The 25270-nt window shown below is 36.5% G+C and overlaps 1 protein-coding gene, 1 long non-coding RNA gene, 6 other non-coding genes and 1 pseudogene across 8 annotated transcripts; all 9 read left to right on the top strand.

Annotated features, from left to right (window-relative positions):
• The first annotated feature begins 926 nt into the window (after positions 1–926).
• LOC125191686 lies at positions 927–2250 on the top strand. The gene is made up of 3 exons (XR_007171205.1): positions 927–1178; positions 1281–1420; positions 2110–2250. It is a non-coding gene; the product is annotated as an uncharacterized LOC125191686 (long non-coding RNA).
• Positions 2251–12765: 10515 nt separating this feature from the next.
• Positions 12766–14117, top strand: LOC125194674 (annotated as a pseudogene).
• Positions 14118–18536: 4419 nt separating this feature from the next.
• On the top strand, positions 18537–25210 carry LOC125194583 (eukaryotic translation initiation factor). The gene is made up of 9 exons (XM_048092842.1): positions 18537–18946; positions 21230–21301; positions 21720–21815; positions 22021–22245; positions 22363–22454; positions 22659–22746; positions 22889–23239; positions 23357–23599; positions 23688–25210. Exons 1-9 carry the CDS (start codon positions 18794–18796, stop codon positions 24717–24719), a joined length of 2352 nt encoding a protein of 783 aa, XP_047948799.1. The 5' UTR covers positions 18537–18793; the 3' UTR covers positions 24720–25210.
• On the top strand, positions 19514–19618 carry LOC125197641. The gene has a single exon (XR_007172174.1). It is a non-coding gene; the product is annotated as a small nucleolar RNA snoR103 (small nucleolar RNA).
• LOC125197642 lies at positions 19665–19769 on the top strand. Its single transcript, XR_007172175.1, has one exon. It is a non-coding gene; the product is annotated as a small nucleolar RNA snoR103 (small nucleolar RNA).
• LOC125197644 lies at positions 19816–19920 on the top strand. The gene has a single exon (XR_007172177.1). It is a non-coding gene; the product is annotated as a small nucleolar RNA snoR103 (small nucleolar RNA).
• LOC125197646 lies at positions 19967–20071 on the top strand. Its single transcript, XR_007172179.1, has one exon. It is a non-coding gene; the product is annotated as a small nucleolar RNA snoR103 (small nucleolar RNA).
• On the top strand, positions 20313–20416 carry LOC125197645. The gene has a single exon (XR_007172178.1). It is a non-coding gene; the product is annotated as a small nucleolar RNA snoR103 (small nucleolar RNA).
• LOC125197647 lies at positions 20461–20566 on the top strand. The gene has a single exon (XR_007172180.1). It is a non-coding gene; the product is annotated as a small nucleolar RNA snoR103 (small nucleolar RNA).
• Positions 25211–25270: the final 60 nt, after the last annotated feature.

Here is a 25270-nt window from a genome sequence, read left to right as displayed (position 1 = left end):
GCTAAGTTCATTCCATCAATCCGCCATATCTGATAGTTCATTGTGTGTCGGGAAGGTGGCCACCTTCCACGATCACATTGACCGGCCAACCCTTACGATGACTCACGGTCCATTCCTTTGTGTACACTAACTCGAATAGGATCTTGGTCCTATTGGAGCCGAATTCGTTTCATTCATTCATTCATTTGGCATCGCCAAGCAGATAGGCATCATAAAACAAATAATTTATGGCACGATAACATTTGAAAAAAAAGTAAGTGCGATTTTATCAAACAAAAATCATTTCATATATTTGATAATTTTATCCACACTTAATGTGTTGGATATAAAGCCCACCTCAAAGCTTCCAAGTAAAACTCTACAAAAGCTCGACCTTGGGTAATCAAACTCCGCGAACACGCCCTTCTTGAAAGAGTATAATGATTTAAATTAGTTTTTATGAACATACATAAGGTGCATGACATGAAATGATCCTACATGGAGTATGCGTCCTACGTTCGGGGTTCGATCAATATAACTTCATTCCACTTAAAAAGTGGATCTCTATTTCATAAGAGACCTTAAAATTTATTACTTGGGAGATGGTTCATTTAGCTTCTACATTCTTAACTTCAAGAAATTAATTAAGTAAGGAGGGTAAGATATTAATTAATCATAAGATTAATTATTTAAAAGCTTCAAACATTTCAAGAAATATTAATCCAAAATTAAGAGATAAGGTTCATTTTATTACTTATGCTTCAAAGCCCAAAATTCTCATTTCCTCTAAATTCTCGGCCCATAATAGAATAAATAAGAGACCATCTTGCTAAATTAATTACTTGGCCCAAAGGGGAGGCCCAAAAACTTGAATCAAATAAACCCTAAAACTCAAGATCAGATTTTGAACAAAAGGGGCGCCTCTTTCCTCCCCCCCTTCCCTTACGTTCTCACTCTCTCTCCCTACTGTCCAGCCGCCCACGGCGTCGCCGGCGAGCGACGCCGGCCGCCGCCTCGTCCCTCCATCTCTCTGCCTCAACACCTCTCGACTCTCTTTCTCTCTCTCGGTCTCTCTCTCTCCCTCGGCCACGAACCACCACCTCCGCCGTCGCCGCCGGGCCGCTGTTGCCGTCGCTGGTGGGCCGCTGCCGCCGTCGCCGCTGGGTACACGGCGGTCTCATCGCCGTCGACCGAGAGAGGTAGGAATTCCCCCATTTCTCCTTCTTTCTCTTCTTCTTTATTTTCTTGAATTGAAGGCTTAGGACTAACAATTAAGTCTTGAAATGTGAAAATTTGGATAGATCGTGAAAAGGTGGTCAAAAGAGATTAATTTCTTCACGAATCGCCGGACAGCCGCCGGAATGCTGCCGGAAAGTCGCCGGACTACTGTCGCCGCTGCCGGGCAGAATCTCCGGAATCCGGCAGCTTCTTCACTCACGAGGTAAGCTTTCCAAGATCGCTATTATTGTACGATGTGGTTGTCTAAGAACTTGGACATTTCCTTAAATGATTTCATGTCTTGGCTTTCATTAGTTGATGCAAAAATCTATTCTAAAAAGATCATATGCATGATTGCTATGGAGAACCATTAAGGGGAAAAGCATACAAAAATAATATGGTGTTAATATGTAAATTTCCTAATGTTCATGCTTGGATGATTATGAAAATGGCTATGTAGCAAGAATAGTTATTAGTAGAATTACCTTGAGAAAAGGAAGAGAAGAATGATAGTGAGTAGGAAAATGGACTCCTCTTCTTCAAACACTTATATGCATCCTCATTTTGATAGAATTTTGTTTAGAGAATTTTTATGGTTGAACAAAAGGATCAAGAGGGGAGATGGAGTGGTATTTATAGAGAAAATGGGTGCATGGGAATGCTTGGTCATAAACTTGATTCAAGGAGGAAATGTATTGTCCAAAGGGTAGGGACTTTTTGCCAAATGAGGCAAGTTGTCTTGTCAAACATCTCTTTTTCCTAAAATGGCAAGAATATTATGTCTCGTCACTTAAAAAGACGTGAGCCGTCAATTGGAAAACGTGAGCCGCCGTTTGATTTGCGTGTTTGATGTGATTTGATTTCGTCGATCGTCTCGTCTTGATTTAACACGCTTCTTATCCATTCGTGTAGGTATCGGGATTCAAGGCGTGACTATTGAGCAAGATCCGAAGGGCATGGAGAGTATTTTATTTTTAATTAATCTTTACTTAAACGTTGAACTCGTGTACGGACTTTTATTTGAAACTCGGTCTTCACAAACGGACTTTTATTAGAGCAAACATTTATATTGAATATTACTATTTTTGTTCACTACTCAAAATATACTTCACAACGATTAATCATAACAAGAAGTAATAAAAAAAAAATTTAGTCGCGAAACTTATATATATATATATATATATATATATATATATATAGATCGTTGTTCTAAGCCTTAGGGTAAAAAGTCGGGGTGTTACACTTTGGTTGTTTTGATTTTCTCGGTTTCTCAAGTCGTTCTTCATACCAAAAAAGTGCACCACAATGTAAACATTTAAACGTAGCATCACCCATGTCCAAATATTCTACAAAAAATTGACAGAAACAAATTAATATTATTGTTATAATATGAAAATGTAATGTAAATAACCAATCTTCATTTAAGTATAAATTACAAAATTATTTTATGAATAAATTAAGAAAACAACAAAATATAGATGCCAAATAAATTATTTTTTGAGAGTAGAATACTAACCTTCATTTCTGTCCAATTTTGAAATATCTTGAACTAACACATTCGTGCTAGTTGAATTGGATAAATCCTGACTACAATTATGAGCTTTATGTGAACAACCTATGGTTTAAGTTCGATGAACAATAAGGCAATCAATAATAACATTTACTGTATTACAAATATATTACAAATATAACAACAAAAGATTTAAATTTAGTATTGAAATTCTTGCCTATAAAGGACCATGAGCATGATGAGACAATAGGATCCGCGGACAAACGAACTTCCCCAGCATTAGTAATATCATTAAATACGGATCTCAATTTCTTTGAGCATGATTCATCTATATAATCAAAACAAAATTATTGCAATTAATAAATAATGAATTGGTGGATGTACTTTTTGAAATTTTAAGAAATAGAGGATATGCTAAACATAATCATATGCCGATTCTGACTAATTTGTAATACTATCTTAACATGCTAATTCCTCCCTCCCTCTCTGAGCAGTTATCACTAATCAATATTTTATTCACAGTTATGATATTATGATTCTCAAGTCAAGTAATATTATAATTATTTTCACAATCAATATGCACATAGAGTATGCTACTTAATATATAGCAAATTATATTTTACATAAAGTGTTCTCAGATCTTGATCTAGAAAATAATAGATCTAATATTTACAGCAAAACACTCAGTTTATTTTTCTTGTACCCAAACCATTATCATTTTGCACTACAGTTTAAATTATTTGAACAAAAATGATAGAATTACCCCCATTTCTACCATGGCATCAGTAGGAACTTAGTCAACTATTTATATCTAGATTACATCATTATAGATCTTTATCTTTAGAATAATACTCATTTTTTTTTAACTTCTACCTAAATTATTATCAGAATGCTAAGCATATCTTACCCTAAAAAAAGAAGAATACTATGCATATTGATTTCTACACACTTTCTATATAGGATTAAATATGTGAAGGCATCCGGAACTGAAAAGACGTTCAATAAATAATTTTGAATTTTTTGCACAATCCAATTTACCCAAATCATTATCAGAATACTATGCATATTGATTTCTACGCACTTTCTATATAGGATCAAATATGTAAAGGCAGCTGGGACTGAAAAGACGTTCAATAAATAATTTTCAACGCAAATGTAAAGGTGTGTCTTAACTGTTAGAAAAATTGTTATGCAGTCATTATCGAATATAAAAATAAATTAAAATGCGAACCCATAAATACCTGAGGTTATTTGTGACTTTTCTTGACTTAACGAAATGAGTCTAGCAGATTTTTTTAGCCTCTTCATATCCTTGTCTATTGTCAAAAGTCCAGAACCTAAAATTAAGATGTAGCTTTAGATCGTTTTACTTTTCTTCTTGGTTCATCGTTCTTGGATTATAAAATAAAAAATACCTACATTGTATAATAAACCAAATTTTTATTAAAAAAATAATTAATATGCAATAGAAGTAAATAAATGAATATGGAACCGGATTACCAAAGAGAATTTACACTTCTGCTTTGAGTGGCCCAATTTCTATGAGAAAGCCCCTTATTTTTTTAAGCTACTACATATTTTTTCTTGATTCTGTGTTCTTCTTCAAAGTTTGTCCCCTAAAATTCTGCCAAACATATCTCTGCAAAAATTAAAAAATCTGAGTCTCTCTCTTCCACAATTTCTAATTGCCCGATTCTTTTAACAATTAATTTCTTTGTAATTTCTAGCTGAGGAAAGTTTTTGGGAAGTAGAATTCAAAATCAAAGCTCATAAACTCAAAACTTGAAGAGTAAAAAAAATGGGTATAGAGTCTGGTGGAGGGCAACTAAATTCCAAATTTGGAAATTCAGAGCAGTTTTTGTATTTTGTAGAAAGAATGAGGAATTGTCGTCTGAGCAGAAAATAATGCCGAAAAAAGATTATGAAGATGAGTTCCTGAATTAAAAAAGAAATCAAAAGAAATTGGAGCGTATTCTCAGTCGATTCTTAGTTTCTCAGCAAATATTGCAAATAATCAAATTTAGGGAGATTACAGAAAGTGGGCGGCAATCACAAAAGGCGAAGAACAAAATTAAGTATATTTTTGCGATGCGAAAGAATGGAATAGGAAGTAGACGCTGCCAAATCAAAAGTTCAATATTTTTGGACAACTTAATTGTTTTGAGAAGACGAATTGCAGAATTTTTGGATGTCCTGGTCGCACATGGAATGAGCTCTCACAACAATCGGTCAAACTTCTTGCTCTGTAGAGATGAGCAAGCTCCCAAAACTTCACATGATTTTCCCCCAAAAGAACACTAACTTTATAATAATAATAATAATAATAATAATAATGATAATAATAATAATTATTATTATATAGATATATAGATTATATAGATTTATATAGATTATATAGATGAGACAAACTCATCATTCTTGATCTGGGGACGGACCTAGGTGCGGGAGTTTGGCCGGTGCTGGTCCAGAACTTCCACCATGGTTGTCTGTGTCTTCGTACTGCACCTTTTACGATACTTTTACAGAAAGATGAAAGGATGGGGGGGGGGAGAGAGAAGGGAGAGAAATAGAAAGTAATAATGACAATTGAATTTACAGCTCTATGGGGTCCTCAACTATTCATTTACTTGTACTTCAACCGGTTTTTGGACATTTTATATACTCCTACAACTATAAATACTTGTTTGGAGATGGTAGAAGTATTTGAGATTTGTAGATAGTATAATGAATTAATGATATAATAAGTTTGAATTTTTTTTATACGTTGTATATGCTAATTTTCTTGCATTTAATTATACTATAATATGATTTTTACGTAACAAATTATTTTACACATCTCCATAATGTTACAATTTTATGTGTATCCATGTTAATATATGGAGTAAAATGTTACACAAAATTAATCTAGTTAATTTATTTAAACATAAAATATAAAATCATGATTTTAAAGTAGAGTCGTAGAGAGAGGAAAACTATAAGATGGTAAAGAGAGATTATATTAATAGATCATTTGTATATGTAGGTTGTCTATTTATGTTCTCCCATTTTTAAAAATATATAAAGAAAATTCAGAACCTGCAAATTGATTTGATTTCTTTGAATAATTGATAACTACTATTAATTATTAATTGGTCAAAAGACATAAAAGCAATTTTTTTGGAAGTAATTCTTGTAACCATTGGTTAACAGATTAGTTGGATGTGAAGTATTAAAATTTTGGGAAATAAAGAACATGTCATTCTCATCATGCATGGTGAATAAATTTTTTAAAAAATGAGAAATAATAAAATTGAAGAAATATTACATAGAGAGCTGTAGATATTTTTTTTTTTTTTAATAGAACTATAGCAAATATGATCTCAAATTGTAGAGGATAAAAAAATATTTCGGTATAATTTTTTTTATTTATTTCATTTAATATATAAAGATATTTGAATAATAAATAAAATATTTATTGGCCTATGAAATTGTAATAGATGGCATAATCTCACTGCTCAGTAAAATAAATGGAGAGAGAGAACACTTAATCTTATTTATATCCGATGGTTAAAAAAGTGTGATCTGAAGTATTAAAATTTTGAAAAATAAAGAACATGTCATTCTCATAATCCATGGTAAATATGAGTGAAATGAAAAAAAGAACATGCATTCTCATCACCCAACCTTCTCAATTCTGGAAATGAAATATATATCTTATATTAATCTATTATATATGATACACGTTAATGTATATGTAATTCAGTACCTTCAAAACTAATTAATACTATATGGTTAGACGACTACATGGAGTATAAACAGAGACAAATAGATTAAAAAAAAAAGTTTAAAAAATAGATACAAACATTCTAGAAACTAATTAAGTTTTAAAAAATTTATTAATTGAGTACATTGTTAGACGGCTATATAAGTAGAATCAAAATGTTTTCAATTAAATTTCAGTGAATTACTAATTCCAGCTCTTAATACTTCTTATATTTCTAAAAAAAATTAATACATAGTATAATATATTAATTCAAACTAACGTATTATGGTTTAGATTTTAAGAATTCCATAATTTTTATTTTAATTATTTACTTATCAAAAGATTATTTTTAAAAATTTTAAAATTTTGAAGATTTAATAAACCTATATAGTTAACACTCAACAAAGAAAAAAAAATATCTATTATTTTCACTTGGGTTTATCATTAGTCACATCAAATATCCGAACATTAATCATAATATTCATGTTGTTAAATAAATATAGATATAATTATGTAAATAGAGTAGTAGGAAAGGAAAAATAATTAAAATTTGTTGCTATATGCTATTATCAACAAAACTTGCGATATATAAGAATATTTGATCTGATATGATTTGATTTTTCTAATTTGATTTTGTCATTGTCTTGTGCGAGATACTTAGTCCTAATTGGATCAAATTAAGTATTGATTTTGTTATTGGTTGAGTTCAGTCCTAAGTATTATTTGATAAATTTTTTATTTTATTGATTAGTAAATCTTGAAATTGTAAATATATTTTTGTTTATATAACTTTTTTCTTTCTATTCTTGATTATTTGCATTTCCTGTAATGAGTCTTGTCCCTCGATGTTTATACGTCTGGATTTAAGTTTTTGTATTTGGAAGTTCGTCTATTGATGTTTATGCATCTTATTTTGTGGTTACTGGTCTATCACTTCAGTATAGATAATGATATTTGACTGTGTTTCAAAACTGTGATTGAATTAGCTGAGTCACATCATTTTATTAAGTGTTTTATGTTATTGTCTTTTTTATTTTTCACAAAGCATAGAAGGTATTGTACTTACATTCCATTTTGCCTCTTCAGATTGATGTGTGTATTTATTATATCTCTCTTTTGCACCTAACCTGATTGTTGTGATTGATTTAACATAAATGTCAGTTTTTAATTATCAGGATTAATGTAATATACTGCAGGGTAATTTGATGAAGCCTTTCCACCCAAAAAAAAATATTTTTCTTACTTCCGATGCTTTCTCTGTGATGCAGAAACTACACCATTGGAATAGAGAAGAAGTTGAAGTTCATGTCATAGATCAAGTTTCATTCAAGAAATGGTAATCTTCATAGATTAAAAAATCATGAAATAGATATTACATTTTTGTATATATCATACTCTCTTCTTCATCTATTCTTATTTTTATGCTTTTCCTCTAATGGATCTTGTTATGTCTCACATTTCCTCTTGTGATCTTTTTCTTCTTAACATTCTGAATTTGATCCTGTCTTGTTTCTCAGTCAGTTCTTGTTATTATCTGCGAAAGTCCAAGTAGATGTTGGCAGAGATTAGATTTTTGAAATGAGTATTAATAGAAGGTAGGGTTCTGGTACAGCTCCGATAAAAAAATATACCTGTATTGTTGCTATCGTCTTTTCATTTTGAATTTTCTTCTGTGTTTCTTTTTGCAGTGTGGAGAAGAAGCTGCAAGATAATTGTATCTGTTCTGTTTTGAGGGTTTAGTTCATATTTCTTTAATAAATGTAATATTAAACAAAAACGGCAATGAATAGAAATAATAAATTAAAACACAATAAAAGGTAAGCTTATCTAAATAAAAATATTGGATAGTGTGTTCACATACCTTAATTATCTGCAAAATATAAATAAATGGTTAACATCAACAGAGAATTATTCGAGATAAATGAAAATAAGAGAGATCTAAAACTAACATTAAACAGTGTAGAGAGAGAAATAAGAACCTAGATAAATGAAAATAAGAGAGATATAAAAGTAACATTAAGAGTGTAGAGAGAAATAAGAATCTGCTGTTTATAATTTGTGAGGAAATGTAACTGGTATTTATAGAGAAGATTCTGTATAATTCAAATTCATCATTTTATTTTCCCCCTATTTTTTGGCTCCAAGAAAAATGCTCTATTTGGAGGGAGGGAAAACCCTCTCTTCTTTTAGGGGGGGGGGGAATACTCTTTGCAATTGTTGTATCTACGTTCAGTTGATGTGTATATGCAAATGATGTGATATAATCTGCTTTACAGCCAAGTAAAATGCTTTTAACCATCGGTTTCAATGCATAAAAAGTGTGGTGTCATTTAATCTATTGGTAAATAAATGGAAGTGTGAGTTGGCAGCTGTGCAAATATCAATTCGATTTCTTTGAAAATCGAAAACTACTACTAATTATTAATTGGTCAAAATACATAAAAAGCAGTTTTTTTTGAAGTAATATTTGTAATCACTGGTTAATTGTTTTAGTTGGATTGTGAAGTATTAAAATATTGGGAAATAAAGAACATGTCATTCTCAAATTGAAGTAATATTACATGTTGAGAGAAATAGATATTTTTTTTTGAATAAAACTATAGCAAATGTAATCTCAAATCGTACAGGATGAAAAAATATGAATTTTAGTATAATTTTTTTTATTTATTTCATTTAATATATAAAGATATTTGAATAATAAATAAAAAAAATTTTAACCTATGAAATTGTAATAAATGGCATAATCTCATTGCTCAATAAAACAAATTGAGAGAGAGAACTCTTAATCTTATTTGTTCCGATGGTTAAAAAAAGTGTGATTTGACTAATTGACATCTTTTTTAGAAGTGATTCTTTTAACCATTGGTTAATATATTTGTTGGATGTTGAGTATTATAAATGAGGGAAATCCTATCTGATTTCCCCCCAAAATTTCCCCCCCAAAAAACTGTGGCTTTATATATTTATATAGATTAATATATAAAAGTAGAACATACACATGCATGCTACTAATTTTTTTTAACTCACTTTCTATTATTTTTTTTAAAATTCGTACCGAATTAAATAGCATGACTATTTAGGCTGAAAATTTAACTTGGGCTGTTGATTTAAGTAATTGGAAGATTGGGCTGGAGTTTTAATATATGGACTACGAATAAACGCTTCGACGTTGAAAATTGAATGCTGAAAATATTTTTGAATTGAGGTGAATTGAAAGGGACACTAGGCTCATTGAATTTGTAGAATCATTTTAACCATTGGGATGATGGATTTGGAAGTACATGAAAAATAATATCCTATAAAACTTTATTATATTTTTTGGGCGACATCTACTATGATTTCAATGAAAGGCTGTGTTTGGTAGTAGCCAGGAGCATGGTTAAGCCATTTTATCTATGTTATCCTCTTTGTTTGGTACCAAATTGGGAAACTCATAACGGACCCAGATAGAGCTCCGTTCCATCCAAAAACGACTGTTTCACGTTGATTATTAACTTCTCATTTTGTTGCGGATAAATTATACGCCTCGTAAGCTGCAATGAGTTGGCCAGTTATTTGACCGAAATACCCCTTCATTTACTCTATTTTGTGCTAACTTGAATATCCTCGACATTGGAACACCAAATTTGAAACAAAAACCCTTATCTCCTCAACTGTACACAATTCCAAGATTTGCACATCGCTGAAGAAGATGGAGAGAACCACACACAGCTGTAATTCTAGGTAATGCTCCGAACTTCCAATTTTGTTTCCCATGTCATTATATTTCGTCCATTTACCAGCGATTGATTTTTATTTCATGGGTATTTCTTCAGTTTTGAGTTCTATTTTCTTCTTTGTCTGGTCACATACATGAACATTTTGGGTATCGCCTGCTACGAAGTTCGTGTGTTATGGATTTGGTTGTTTGGTTGATATGTCGATCTTTTTTGCAAATTGTAATTACTTTGTGCACTCTTTTATTTATTCACTCTTTGTGCACTCTTTGTCCCAGACTGAAGCAAGTTTGCACGGGCGGCGAAATCTTTCCACCCACGGTGCATTCGAACTTTGTTACCCTGGTTTGTGATTCCCACATCCCAACACTGAGTACCAAAAGTGAGAGTTGCATAAACCTTTTTAGCTGTATTGACAATGTGATCTTTCCAAAAGTTGTTCGCCAAGTTCTAAAGTCATTAAAGTTCAACCTATCAGCATACGCGTTCTTAAAATATAAAGTAAAATCGCAGATTGACCAAGCAGACTGACTGGACCAAACTAATAATGCAAACTCCCTAGGTCTATCTGCGTGTCGTCGGACGCGCAATCCGAGGCTGCTTTCAAAATCTTAACCCACAATATAGTTAGTATAGGGAAGTAAGAATCGAATCTCATGGGGAAGAAGATGTTAAACATGTGCGAAAGACGTTTTAGAAGGATTTTTGGTTGCTGCCACGCAACTAAGTGGGTTAAGAATCTGCTTGACTTGGCAGATTAACAAGAAACACTACCTAACTGGTCAACTAGAAGGGATGCATAACGACTAAACTTGCAATAAAAATTTAAATCTAAGATTAAACAACCGAGAGCACCTGCAACTACAAGACTATGCTGGAAACTTTGCTAAAATAGGCGGAAAAAATGCAAATGTAAAGTGGGGACTAAATTTTCCTAAACTAACAAATCTAGCAGAAAAGCTGTAAAAGCAAAAAGCATAAAGCAAGATCAGATCTGATTCTAACTACCACTACTTCATAGTCTTCATGTAATAAAGCTAGAATAGATGGAAACAGAGCATGAAACAACATTAATGAAGAAAAACAGAGCATGCTTCAAATCGAGTCGCTAACGAGATATTTAAACTAAAAACTACTGGATCTATGCTAACTGGTCAGGCAGAACGACGAACGAATGGAAATAGACCATAATCATGGAGATTTGAGACAAAGAACACTAGATCGACGAAATCAAAGCACAAGCTAACATAGATCTACGAAATCAAACGTTAAATAAGCTAGATCTAAAGGATCCTAACAACTACCAACTGTAAAAAACATCCAACAAACATAAATTAAACTCAACATCACGGGATCCAACTAGAACTTCAACATAGACTTCCATCACATCATAAACAAGATCAGATCCAAATTCCAAACGATAATATCCGAAACCATAGACGATATAACTACGAAATTTTTAGACTAAGATGTTCAAAGCACCAACAACTTGCAAAATGAAATTAAAACGTAGCTCGACAGACTTTAAATTGTATCTTCACTCCTCAAACGGTGGAACCACGATTACAACTAGAAAAAATACGGTTTTAGGATCTCTCTCTTCCTAGTGCGGAAGCAGAGAGCTTGAACCGGAGTTGAGTGGATTTTTGGCTACGAACTCTCGGTGGTGAGCTGGGAGAACTTGAAGAAGCTGAAAATGAACTAAAAGAGCTTGTGAGCTCCAAAAATCATTGTTTCTTTCTTCAATATTAGCCCCTTTATATAGGGAGGCTTGTAGCCCAAATCCCTAGGGTATGTCTCCCATGATTTGACATTTGTGCCCTTTTTCCTTTTGTTCTACTCATTGCTTTCTGCCATTTTCTGCTAAAATTCTCCTTGGCCGGTCAGGCGGCTTTCAGCAATTTCTACTCCAATTATGCTCATCCTGCATCCGCTTGGCCAGCTAGCATTATCTACTGAACTCAGCAGCTGCCTGCACCCCTAAACTCAAATTTTGCACATTATCTCCCCGAAAGTATATAAATTTACCCAATAATCAATGCATGAAATGAACCTTATCATTTATCATAAACAATCGCACTGTATTAAGATAAATATGACTTAAAACTTTTTTATTATAAATACATCTAACAAGTATGTATTACATCCTCGAGGATAGTATGGCAGACACCCATTCAAGAGGAAGCGAATCACATTGAAAACACGGGTGGATACATGAGTAAATATAACCATATCGTCGTAGTTAAGGTGGTTGTCGCTGACAAAGGCAGTCCATCCTCTCTTGAAGAACAACCCTGTTCCCTCGTATCCGACCTGTACGTCCCAACAACGTCACTCGCGAAGGACGAGTTGGCAGTGGGGGTGGAGACCATTCTCCAGACATGTCACAAAGGATGGTGGGACACGTTGCATTGGCATATTTAGTTACATCATAACTGAACTCATACAACAAAACAATATTGGGCGAATAAAAGAAACTTTATAAACCCTATCAATTTGTCGGCATACAAATCAGGGTAGTATAGGTGGGAAAATGAGTGAGGCTCTTATATGTCCTTCCCTTTGTAGAAATTAATGAACAAAACAATTTGTAGGAATTAATGAACAAGAACAAGAAGGCGACAAGTGCTTCAAATGCAGTGAACAGGGGCATTAGAAGTCGGATTGTTCTAAAAAGGGCAATGGCTCAGGTATGCACCAAGCTTTCGTTGTAGAATCATGTTTAGCAGTTGATCTACTTAGTAATGGGTGGTTGATACTGGACCTCCTGATCATGTTTGCTTTGATCCTAATATTATGCAAGTAACAAGGCAGTTGAATGAAGCCGAGATCAAAATCCAGCTGGGCGATGCTACGAGAGTGGCAGCCGTTGCAGTGAGAGATCCTAATATTCTACTACATCGAATTCGCCGTCACCATGCCTGTCGCCGGTGGCTCCTTCAGCTACATCTGTGTCACCTTCGGCGAGCTCCCCGCCTTCTTCATCGGCTCCAATCTCATCGTCGTCTACGTCCTCTCCAACGCCGCCGTCGCGCAACCTCACTTCCTACCTCGGCACCGTGCTAGGCCTTCCAACCAACACGCAGCTGCGGTTCACAATCCGAAAGGATACAATGAGAACGATTTGATTGCGGTGGTGGTAGTGTTGCTCATCACAATCGTGATATGCTATAGCACGAAGCAGAGCTCGTGGGTGAACATGTCGCTCACGACGCTGCACATTATGTTCATAGCATTCGTGATCACAATGGGGTTTTGGAGTGGGAAACTAATCAATTTCACGGAACCCAGCGATCCTAAAAATGCAGGCAGATTCTTCCCCTTCGGAGAGTCGGGAGTGTTCAACGGTGCGGCGGTGGTGTACATGACCTACATCGGGTAAGACGCCGTATCAACCATGGCGGAGGAGGTGGAGAATCCGGAGAAGAACATTCTGATCGGGGTGACGCGATCGGTGATGATGGTGATGGTATTATACTACTTGATGGCGGCATCGATGTCGGTGCTCCTGGCATACGATTTGATCAATGCGGAAGCGCCGTTTTTGGGGGCATTTAAGGAGGGGGCTGAGTTGGTGTCGAATGTGATCGGTCTGGGGGCTAGTTTCGGGATAGTGACGTCTCTCCTGGTGGCGATGCTGGGCCAGGCTCGGTACATGTGTGTCATCAGTCGATCTTGTGTGGTCCCCTCCTAGTTTGCGCAGGTCCACCGCTCCACCGCTACCCTTGTCAACGCCTCTTGTTTCCTCGGTACTCTCTCTCTCTCTCTCTCCTTCTCTTTTTGTAACTGTTTTTATCACTATATGGACGTGTCATCGTCATCCGAGTCGTTACCCTCTATGAGATTTTTTTTCTTGCGTTTTAAGCCCCATACCTTACTGATAAAAGACAAGCAAAAACAATTTATGGTTTTTGATGCTCACAAGCTTGTGAGGGTGCGGCTTCCCAACTAGGAATTAATGGACAAGAACAAGAAGCAAGACGGCAAGTGCTTCAAATGCGGTGAAAGAGGGCATTGGAAGCCGGATTGTCCTAAAAATGGCAATGGCTCAGGTATGCACCAAGCTTTCGTTATAGAATCATGTTTAGCAGTTATATCTACTCAGCAATGGGTGGTTGATATTGGAGCTACTGATCATGCTTGGTTTGATCTAATATTATGCAAGTAACAAGACAAGTTCCCGGAGGGCTACTTCCATCGTCGTATTCGTATGCGCTAGAGCTTATTTTTGCACATCGCAAATACATTGGCGGCTCGTGAGGAGTTCTGCTAAAAAGGATTTGATTGCACTGGTCGGCAAAGTATTATGACTTTGCAAAAGTGTATATTCGCCATCCGACAACTTGCTAGTAGACAAACATCGAATCTTTTTGAAAAATACCTGAACATTGCGGAAATCATTGGCCGCGAAGCTTGAAAGACTTTTATAGATGCATTCGCATAGCGTTTGGTGCGGAATATACGGGAACCCACCATCACTAATTGTCAACAATTGTTTAATCTCTATGAACAACGCCACGGCTTCCCCCACATGCTTTGCAGCGTTGACTATATGCATTAGCAATGGAAGAATTGTCTCACAACATGGAAAAGAGCGTACACAAGCGGCCAAAAAGGCACCTACCTGATGCTCATCGTAGAGGGGGCTGCCGACTACCACTTACAGATTTGGCATCCATATTTCGGTACGGTCGAACTGAACAATGATCTCAACGTGCTCAACTCCTCCGATCTCTTCAACCAGGAATTGAATGGTAGAGCATCGGTGATATCCTTCACGGCCAACCACCAACAATACAACATGGGGTACTATAACCCGAAGTGGCTAACATTCGTGAAAACACTCAACATGCTACAAGAACTAAACAGATTCTTTTTGCGCAGTGATCGGCTCGCGATGATTGTGTGTTCTCCTTCATCTTCTTCTAATAGCAATATATCGTTGTGAGCTGCTCAGGTTGGATCGTCGAACTGATCAGGCCAGCCTATTTCTGCCTACTACCTGCATGAATACGGGTGAGTGGATCTGATAAAAGCTCAGGCTGATCAACTCGGCTTACGTCTGACTCGAGCGAGATGAAACGAGGAACTCAAAGGAGTGCAATCAAAAGCCTTAACTCACTAATACTATTAACTAGAATAGGGAAGTAAGGATTGATCTCATAGAGATGAGGCGTTGGATATTTGTTAGTGTGACACGACTTGGGGCTTGGCTGTTGCAAGGCTTTCTAAGTGTTGGGTTAAGTTTCAACTACTGGACTTGGAAAATAAACGAGCTAAACAACTAAACTAAACTACCTGATCAACTCAAACAAACTTTCCATAAATGGACAAACAGAATAAACGGGGACTGCAAAAAGCACTGTTAAGTAAAAACTTTCTAACAACTTCATCTTCTTCAACAAATCAGCATAGAAAACAGAACAATAAACATATCTGAAAAGTTAAAAAAGACGAAACATCAGAAAACACATAAAACTCAAATCTACTCCTAAGATCTAAGCTACGACTACGTAAAAAGAGAACTACGGCATTTTCATGCAGAAACAAAACATAAACTCCTAGATCTAAGCATACGAAGACGACTCAAAAATAAAACATCAAATCTAAGCTAAGACTCAACATAAAACACGAAAGCTAAAACAGATCTAAAGCATAAAACATAAAACAAGACATAGAGCTGGAAAACGAAAACAGAAACTTGAATTAAAACATAACAGAGCAATAAAAAGTCGATTACATCAAAAGAAAATAAGAACTAAGCTAGGAAAACATGAAATTGTTTCATCACCCCTTCTCGGGATGGAATACAGAGCAGGAAATCAAAATTGTGCACGAAACAACACCGAAAAGAGAACTACCAGCTAACCCGAATGGAACTAAGTGTGTGTGTGCAGAAATCAAGAACCAGGAAAAGAAATGAACTCTGGTTTCAGCCCTAGAAAGTTGAGACCCTAACCTAATCTAAGAAGATGAATGAGAACCCCCTCTAAATTACGATACAAAAATGAAATTGGGGGAACTCCCTCTCTTGGTGTGTCGAGCTCCTTTATATAGGGAGGCGTAGGGCTCTGATCCCTAGGGTACCACCTCCCCGAAATGACGATGATGCCCTTCACACCTTTGAGTGGGGTCTCCAGTCTTTTCTCCAATGCAGAGTCTGGCTGGCTCCGGTAGAATATTGATGCACTTTTTATTAGTACTAAATAAACCTGCAAGTATACAAAGTATATATAGTATAGCTAAAGGTTAGTACCGGATATCGAATACGGGGAAGGCAAACACAAAGTGTCTATCATCTACTAAGACTCAATTACTATCTGGAAAAGCAAGTAGGTTTTGAGAAACTTTTGAAAACTAAAAACAATAAAAAGCATATAACAACTAAATGCAAATAAAACACGGAGATAAGCGATAGAGATAAGGGAATCCCAGGGATGTGCGTTCACAGTTATGGTTATACAAATTCCAACTACAATACCCTAGCACAGTTTATACTTTGAAAGGACGAGTCACCTAGCTTATGCTCATGCGATACAAACGTTGATTACAAAATTAGGGTTGTCAATCCTAACACGTAACTCCAAAAAGCTCCTAAGACCCTTGAAAAGTCCTCACTCTTAATTAACAGTGCCGTTTTAAGGGAAGCTAACTGTAGTGTCTACTAAGTGAATCTAACTCGCTAGAACTCTGTCACAGTTATGAAGCAAGTTATATTAAATCATACAAGATTGTGTCACTCAATCATGCAGCATCAGAACTACTTAGGGAAGAAACAAAGTAAAAACAAAACGGATATTAAATAGAAAAAGAAATTTGTATAACCAAAGTCGTTACTAACACATCCCTAGAATCCTATGAGTTTAGTTACACATAATTGAATAAGCTAAAAACATAGATTGAAGGGAAGACAATTTGAACATAAAACTAAAGCAAATAAAACCCGTAGGTTGAATCCTTGTCGTTCTTGATGTTCTTGAAATCCTTCTCCAACTCCTTGCACAAGTGAAGTACTCTAGCTCTTGATCTCTATGAAGTATTTTGCAAGTAGAAGCTCTCTAATTTGATGAAGCTTGAGGTCTTATTTATAAGGAAAAGCAAATCCTTGTTGTAGAAGGAAAAGATCTCCAAAATATGGTAAATCTGGGCGCAAATCTAGGGCTTCTCGGATTCGCCGCCTTTCTCCGGCGGGCCGCCGCACCTTGGCCGGCGGTCGCCGCGTTGGACTCCAGAGAGTCTGTTCCCTCGGCGGCGGACCGCCGCACGACTTCCGGCGGTCGCCGGACGAGACTTCTCTTCCAAGCGTATTTTTCCGAGGCGGACCGCTGCATTGATCTGCCCGCCGGGCGCCGGCGGTCGCCGCACACATCCGCGGCGGTCGCCGGTCGCCGTCTGACTCCAGATTTCCAGACTTTGCGTTTTGGCTCCCTTTTTCGGCTCAATTATGCACGTTTCTCACAAAACACGTCAAAATACCAAAATAGACAAAATATGCAAATAATGGACGTGTAGAGTGACTTTGACATCAAAAACAGACCAAATAGTGGCCTTAAAATAGTGCAAAATCCGATCGTATCAAATATCAACTTGATCAGCTTGTTGCCGCCCTTTTTCTCGTCCTTTCCTTGACTTTTGCCTTCGCCCTCTTGAATTGTGCAACTTCTTGTTCATGGAGAAATTTACACACACCTGCCTCAAAAAGGGTCGTTAGTTCATGGATTTAGGTGCAGTTTTACTATGGAACACATGCATGAAACAAGCCTCATCACGCAGCTATAAGAGACAGGTTGAAAAGATGTCGAAAGAGCGTTCGGGGTTCTTCAAGCACAATTCAACATTGTCAAGGCTCTGGGTCGAATGTGGTACATAAACAATCTAACCGGCATCATTTATGCGTGTATTGTCCTACACAACATGATTGTTGAAGACGAAGCGACTGCTGCGACAAATTGGTTCGATGATGATACCTCTGGAAGCTCAACCGCAAGCAATCCCCCACGCCAGAGTGCGCCGAACCATGAGCGCATACGGCGTCAAGCACTTGTGCGCGTTGCTGCCGCCCACGTCCAACTCCAAGAAGATATAATAAAATATTTGGGCGAGATTTGGCAACGAGTACGTGATTCCACGAAAATCTCGCTTTTAATAAATTGTAATTTTAGCATTTTAATTATATCATTTTATTTTTAACATAATGTCTTTTTTAATTAAAAAGTATAATAAAAAGTTATTTAAAGTGGTGTGAAACACAAAATAATTAAGAGATGAGATAGATGATTATAAATTTTGTTTTTCAATTAAAGTGTATTAACAAATGATTAAAAGAGAATTTAAAAGTTGTGGATGTTCTAGGCAAAGTTTCATCTTTCCATATCCGCTATTTTTCACCAGCGTCATCCCTCCTAAATAAGGGTTTCTCTGTCTCTTCAATGCCATCGGCCTTCTCTCATTCTCACAGTAGAGAGAGGAATCGAGTTTCTGTCTCTCTCTAAAATTCGACCCCTTGTCCTATTTTTTAAACCAGCATCAATCAATATATATTTGTAAAATATATAGATCAATATACTTATATACCTGTAAGAGATTATTGCGGCGATCGAACAACACATAGTTTTCGATTTGTGAGTTATGCAGGCTGATCAGACGGTATTGAGCTTGAGACCAGGTGGCGGCACTCGCGGTGGAAGCAGAGTATTCGGCCCCCGCTTTGATTCCTCGGCGACGAGCTCTGATCGTCCCCTGCTGCGTCCCCACGCTGCATCCTCGCTCACTTCCCTCAAGGTCGGCTTTTTATCAATCTTTCTCAGATCTAGGGTTTCTTTATGTCTGTTCTTAAGGTATATTTCGAAAAAAATCGTTTTACGTTATTAGTCTTGGATTTAGTTGATTATAATCATGCAGATGTTTCTGAATTGGTACATACGGTATTTCTGTAGAGCTATGACTTTTTGATTGATGAATCTGCTTACTGAACTGATTTGTTAGGTTAATAATTTTTACTATTTTGCGACAGTAAGTTTCGAAGTAATATTTTGCATAATTTTTATGTTAGTTATCCACTTTATTATGTCTTTCAGATTGACACTGTAGCATACGAAATTATCTGCTTAGAGATGTACATAAAGTTGCAATGTTTACATTGCTAATCCTTTGAGATTTATGGTGTTTGAGCTGCACATCATCGTTGAAAGTTACTCTATTTTTTTCATTTTCTAGACATCTAGATGAGTTTAATAAAGAGTTTATAATTAAATACTCCTAAAAATAAGTCAACACCTTATCAGTCTTGTAGTATCAGACCAACAGTCTTGTTTACTGGTTGGGAATCTATTAAAATTCCTGTCCTAATTCTTGGCAGTGTATTTGATGTAAATATGGACGTAAAGCAATATGTAGGCTTTAGGTGGATGTTCAAGAAGAACTGCATGTCCATAAAGAAACCTACTTATATGATAATTGGTGTTTAGCTTGAAATTTGTGTCCTAATTCTTGGCAGTACACTTGAGTTGTGTAATTGCTGTAAAAATGGACGTAAAGAAATATGTAGGCTTTAGGTGGATGTGCAAGAAGAACTGCACGTGCATAAAGAAACCTACTTATATGATAATTGGTGTTTAGCTTGAAATTTGTGTCCTAATTCTTGGCAGTACACTTGAGTTGTGTAATTGCTGTAAAAATGGACGTAAAGAAATATGTAGGCTTTAGGTGGATGTGCAAGAAGAACTGCATGTGCATAAAGAAACCTACTTATATGATAATTGGTGTTTAGCTTGAAATTTGTGTCCTAATTCTTGGCAGTACACTTAAGAAGTGTATTTGCTGTAAATGTGGACGTAAAGCAATGCATAGCCTTTAGGTGGGTGTGCAAGAAGATCTGCATGTCCATAAAGAAACCTATGGATATGATACTTGGTATTTAGCTTGAAATTATTGTCCCATTTCTCTTAGGAGTGTATTTTCTGTAGTATGGACATAAAGCAATATATAGGCTTTAGGTGTGTGCGCAATCAGAACTGCATGCCCTTAAAGAATCTGTGAAAATGATATTTGGGGTTTAGCTTGCAATAATGACTTCTTAGCTGAATTTTTGTTCATTGAGGTTTAGCTTCTGTTTGGCCTCATTTCCCGTCCTAATTCTTGGCAGTGCACTTGAGTAGTGTATTTGCTGTAAATAGGACGTAAAGCAATATGTAGGCTTTAGGTGGATGTGCTAGAAGAACTGCATGTCCATAAAGGAACCTACATTTATGATAATTGGTGTTTAGCTTGAAATGTGTCCTAATTCTTGGCAGTACATTTAAGAAGTGTATTTTCTGTAAAATGTGGACGTAAAGCTATATATAAGCTTTAGGTGGGTCTGCAAGAAGACCTGCATGTCCATAAAGAAACCTATGGATATGATACTTGGTAGGTAGCTTGAAATTGTTGTCCCATTTCTTGGCATTTCCCTTAGAAGTGTGTTGGCTGTAAAATATGTACATAAAGCACTATATAGGCTTCAGGTGTGTGTCCAATAAGAACTAAATGCCCATAAAGAAATCTGCAGATATGATATTTGGGGTATAGCTTGCAATATTGATTTCTTAGCTGAATTTGTGTTCATTGAGGTTTAGCTTCTGTTTAGCCTCATTTGAGGCTGCTCTTGGAAATAATGATTTCTTAGCTGATTTTGTGTTTGTTTCTTTATGTGCTATATTTATGCTTATGGAAAATTAGATTAATTGCCTGCAGTCTCCAATTTTTTATCAGCCCTAAATAGCATTTCAGTATATGGTTCTTGAATTCTTATTTGGTCACATATTCTAGCTTTTTTTTGGCATCCTCAATTATTTCACACCCTTCTTCTGTCTGCATGATACATATTACAACTCTGACTTCATCTTCATATCTTGGAACCTTGCTGTTTCATGAAACTTAATATTCTATCCTTAAATTTGGAAATAATAATCCCCTTATTATCTGAAAAATGTGATTCATAACATGTAAACTACACTCCTAGGCTGCTCATACATTCTTTTATTTTTTCATGTTGCTAACCTTTTTATTATATTTTCAACATAACAGACTGGAGAATCTCGATTTGATGGGCATGAACGGATCCGTTATACTAGAGACCAGCTTCTGCAGTTAAGAGAGGTAAGGCTTGATTTTGTTGTATGCATTGCATATTTGCATGCATAAAAGTCATTTATTTGTTTTATTTAATCAATTCTGCCTTTTCTCATTGGACATTAAATGTGGGTCTTGGGCTTGGCATCATGGATAGTTGGATACTACTCTAGCAATAAACAGATCTTGACACTCTTCTAGTATCACCATGCCTCCAGATTCTACTTGTTACCTTCAACCTTAATAGTTGGCTGGGTTGTTGCTAATAATAAATTAAGAGAGAGCCTGTTAATTAGCTTCATTAGTTTTTAGCTGATGTTCCTGTTTATCATTTATAGTTGATTATCGATCACAGTTGAATTACTTGAATATCCTTCTGTATTTTGTTTCATAGCTTTTGTATACATTTTAATTGTTTTTTTCTATATTTGGTATTCTTTTGTAGGTGGTCAGCATCCCTGATGACATTCTAAAAGTTAAACAAGAAGTCCAAGCTGAATTTTTTGGCGCAGATCCTACCTGGGGTCGAGCAGAAACCACTGTAAGCTCTAGTTTGTCCTCATCCTTATAATGCGTTTTGACTTTTGCCATTGTTCTACCAAGATGATTTACAAGCCTGACTTTTATTCTTTGGTTCAGAACATCATCTGTAAACCTCTTTCAAAGGATTATTACTATTAATTTTTCTTTACTTATTGAAATGTTTGGTTGACTACTAAGGATGTTCTTTCCTTCGCTCTCTCCAGTTGCCAACTCAGACTCAGAATCGTTATTCTGAACCAGACAACCGTGACTGGCGCAATCGCTCTGCTCAATTCCAGCCTCCAGCAGAGGAGAGGTCATGGGAGGCGATGAGAGACAGAGAATCTGGTGGGCGCTTTGATTCTAGGCAGCAAGATGTGAATCAATACAATAAGCAGGAGCAGCTGAACTTTCAGTTTTCAAGAGCACAAAATTCTTCCAACCAAGGGGTATTTTTTTCGGCTAATGTTCATAGCTTTGTGCTGTGTTCATCTCAACTTAAAATAGGTAGCATGTTCATATAATATTTCTTCCCATGGGTTCTTACAATTTACTCTATGGAACAGGTTGCACCTGCTCTAATTAAGGCTGAGGTGCCATGGTCCGCTCGGAGAGGAAGTCTTTCTGAGAAAGATCGTGTGTTGAAAACTGTCAAGGGGTATGTATTATTAATTTTTTTGTGTATTTTATGTGCCTCACCCCTCACTTCTAAGGCTCTAATCCGTATGGCCTATGTGTTATTGGGCTTTTGGACTTTCTGACTGAACATGTTGGATAGATTATTTTTACCCACAGTTATTTTTTTGGTTGGAGGTGGCCTTGTTTGAATGATATTATGCTAATTTAAATATGTTTCTTGCAGCATACTTAATAAGTTGACACCTGAGAAATTTGATATTTTAAAGGGCCAATTGATTGACTCTGGAATCACAACAGCAGATATTTTGAAGGTATTTACATGCTTATGTAATACCCAAGTTTTGTATTCTCCCTCCCCATTTCTCATTTCTTCTTTTATTTATTGGTCTTATTTCTTACTTATGCTGTTTCCCTTTCCCTGGATCTGACATGGTCTTTTTATGCTTTTTGTAGGAAGTTATTTCTTTGATATTTGATAAGGCCATATTGGAGCCAACCTTTTGCCCCATGTATGCGTTGCTATGTTCAGATTTAAATGAAAAGCTTCCTCCGTTCCCATCGGATGAGCCTGGAGGGAAAGAAATCACGTTCAAGCGTGTACTCTTGAATAACTGCCAAGAGGCTTTTGAAGGTGCTGATAAGTTGAGGGAAGAGGTTCGGCAGATGACCGCTCCGGAACAAGAATCAGAGAGAAGAGATAAGGAACGGCTTATCAAAATCCGCACACTTGGGAACATCCGCCTTATCGGAGAACTTCTTAAGCAGAAGATGGTTCCAGAAAAGATTGTTCATCACATTGTTCAGGTTAATGCTCCTTTACTTTTCATCTATCTGCTGATAATTAGATGCTTTGTCTTTTTTTATGTGGGTAACTTATATTTGTTCCTTTATCATTGATGAGATGTCCTTGATTCTGAACAGGAACTATTAGGTCAAGATACCAAGAGTGTTCCGGAGGAGGAGAATGTTGAGGCCATATGTCATTTCTTTAAAACTATCGGCAAACAGCTTGATGAGAACCAAAAATCAAAGCGTATTAATGACATGTACTTCAATCGCTTAAAAGATTTGGCTACAAACCCTCAGCTGGCTGTAAGACTCAGGTTCATGGTCCGTGATGTTCTTGATCTGCGTGCCAATAACTGGGTTCCAAGGAGAGAAGAGGTAAAATTCATAGCTTATGACTGTGTCTTTATACTTCATTAATTTATTTCCCAAATTAATTTTGTAATTCTCTTTGCTGATTTACCAGGTAAAAGCTAAGACCATCAATGAGATCCACTCGGAAGCAGAGAAAAATCTGGGGTTGCGTCCAGGTGCTACTGCTGGCATTAGGAATAGTCGAGCAAATGCTTCTGGGGCTCAAGGAAGTATTAGTCCTGGTGGTTTCCCAATGAATCGTCCTGGTACAGGTGGTATGATGCCTGGGATGCCGGGAGCGAGGAAGATGCCTGGGATGCCTGGAATAGATAATGACAATTGGGAAGTTCCTAGATCCCGAACTATGCCAAGAGGTGATGCTTCTAATGTTCATACCGGGCGTGGTCAGTCTCCGCTTATAGCCAAGTCGCCTTCAGTGAACCAGAGACTTCTACCTCAGGGTGGTGGTGGTTTCATGAGCGGTAGGAGTAGTGCCCTCTTGCAGGGCAGCGGGCCATCACCTGGAGGATATGCTGCAGTGCAGAAGCCTGAAGTTGCTACTCCGTCTAGGCAGCCTCCAGCTCCCTCCGTTACTCCAGTTACTGAAAAACCATCAGCTCCAACTACAAAATCAAATCTCGGTGAGCTTAAGAGGAAGACAGCATCATTACTAGAGGAATACTTCAGTGTCAGACTTTTGGACGAGGCATTGCAGTGCGTTGAAGAATTGAAGTCCCCTGCCTATCACCCTGAGGTTGTCAAAGAGGCGATCTCACTTGGTTTGGAGAAGAGCCCACCTTGTGTCGAACCTACTGGGAAACTCCTAGAGTACTTGTGTGCAAAAAAGGTCCTTGATTCAAAGGATGTAGCTACTGGCTGCCTCCTATATGCTGCGTCACTTGATGATCTCGCCATTGATTTTCCAAAAGCGCCTGCCAATTTTGGCGAGATCATTGGTGCCCTAGTTGTGGCCGGATACTTGGACTTCAAGGTAGTAAGAGACATTCTGGCAAAGGTGGGTGATGACTATTACAAGAAGGCCGTATTTACTGCTGTTATCAAGACCGTTGGCGACAGCCCTTCTGGGAAGAAGTTGCTTGATTCTCAGGCTTCTGATGTGACAGCATGTGAGAGCCAATTTTAGAGCTCGCTCGTTGTTGTAAGAGCCATTCACTTCTAATCGCTCCATGGAGGGAGGCTACGTTGTTACTGTGGTGGAGCTGCTTGAAGCAGGTGATGTTGGTGCCTTGTATATTATACTTGATTGAAGTGTCGTGTTACAGTGTTCATTAAAAGATGATGAAATGAACAAAAACGATAAGAAAAAAAATGTAAACAGCAAATTTTGTTTCTGGGGTGGCCTAAGGGATGATGCCAGGGTTACTCCAACTTGTTTTTATTTTTTTGTATTTATTTAGTTTTTAATTTATTATTTGTCGACCTATTAAATTTCGTCGGATTTGTGAGTCATTGATACTGTGCAAAGAAAAAAAAGGAAATATGTCACGATATATTTGTTTTGTTGATGTATCTGGAGCCTCTTTGTTTGTCTGGTTGATTTTTTTAACTTCAAAGAGATTGTTGTTGTAGAACTCAAAATTGTTGGGATAATCTAGTGAGATTTGTTACATACTACTGTTCTGTTTCATTCTAGAATATATCCTTAATGCATGTTGCCTTATGATTTTTCAATCA

The sequence above is a fragment of the Salvia hispanica genome, chromosome 6, assembly GCF_023119035.1.
Source record: "Salvia hispanica cultivar TCC Black 2014 chromosome 6, UniMelb_Shisp_WGS_1.0, whole genome shotgun sequence".
NCBI classification, from domain to species: Eukaryota; Viridiplantae; Streptophyta; class Magnoliopsida; order Lamiales; family Lamiaceae; genus Salvia; species Salvia hispanica.
Note: the sequence above shows the minus strand (reverse complement) of the source record. Positions and strands in the feature narration are given on the sequence as shown.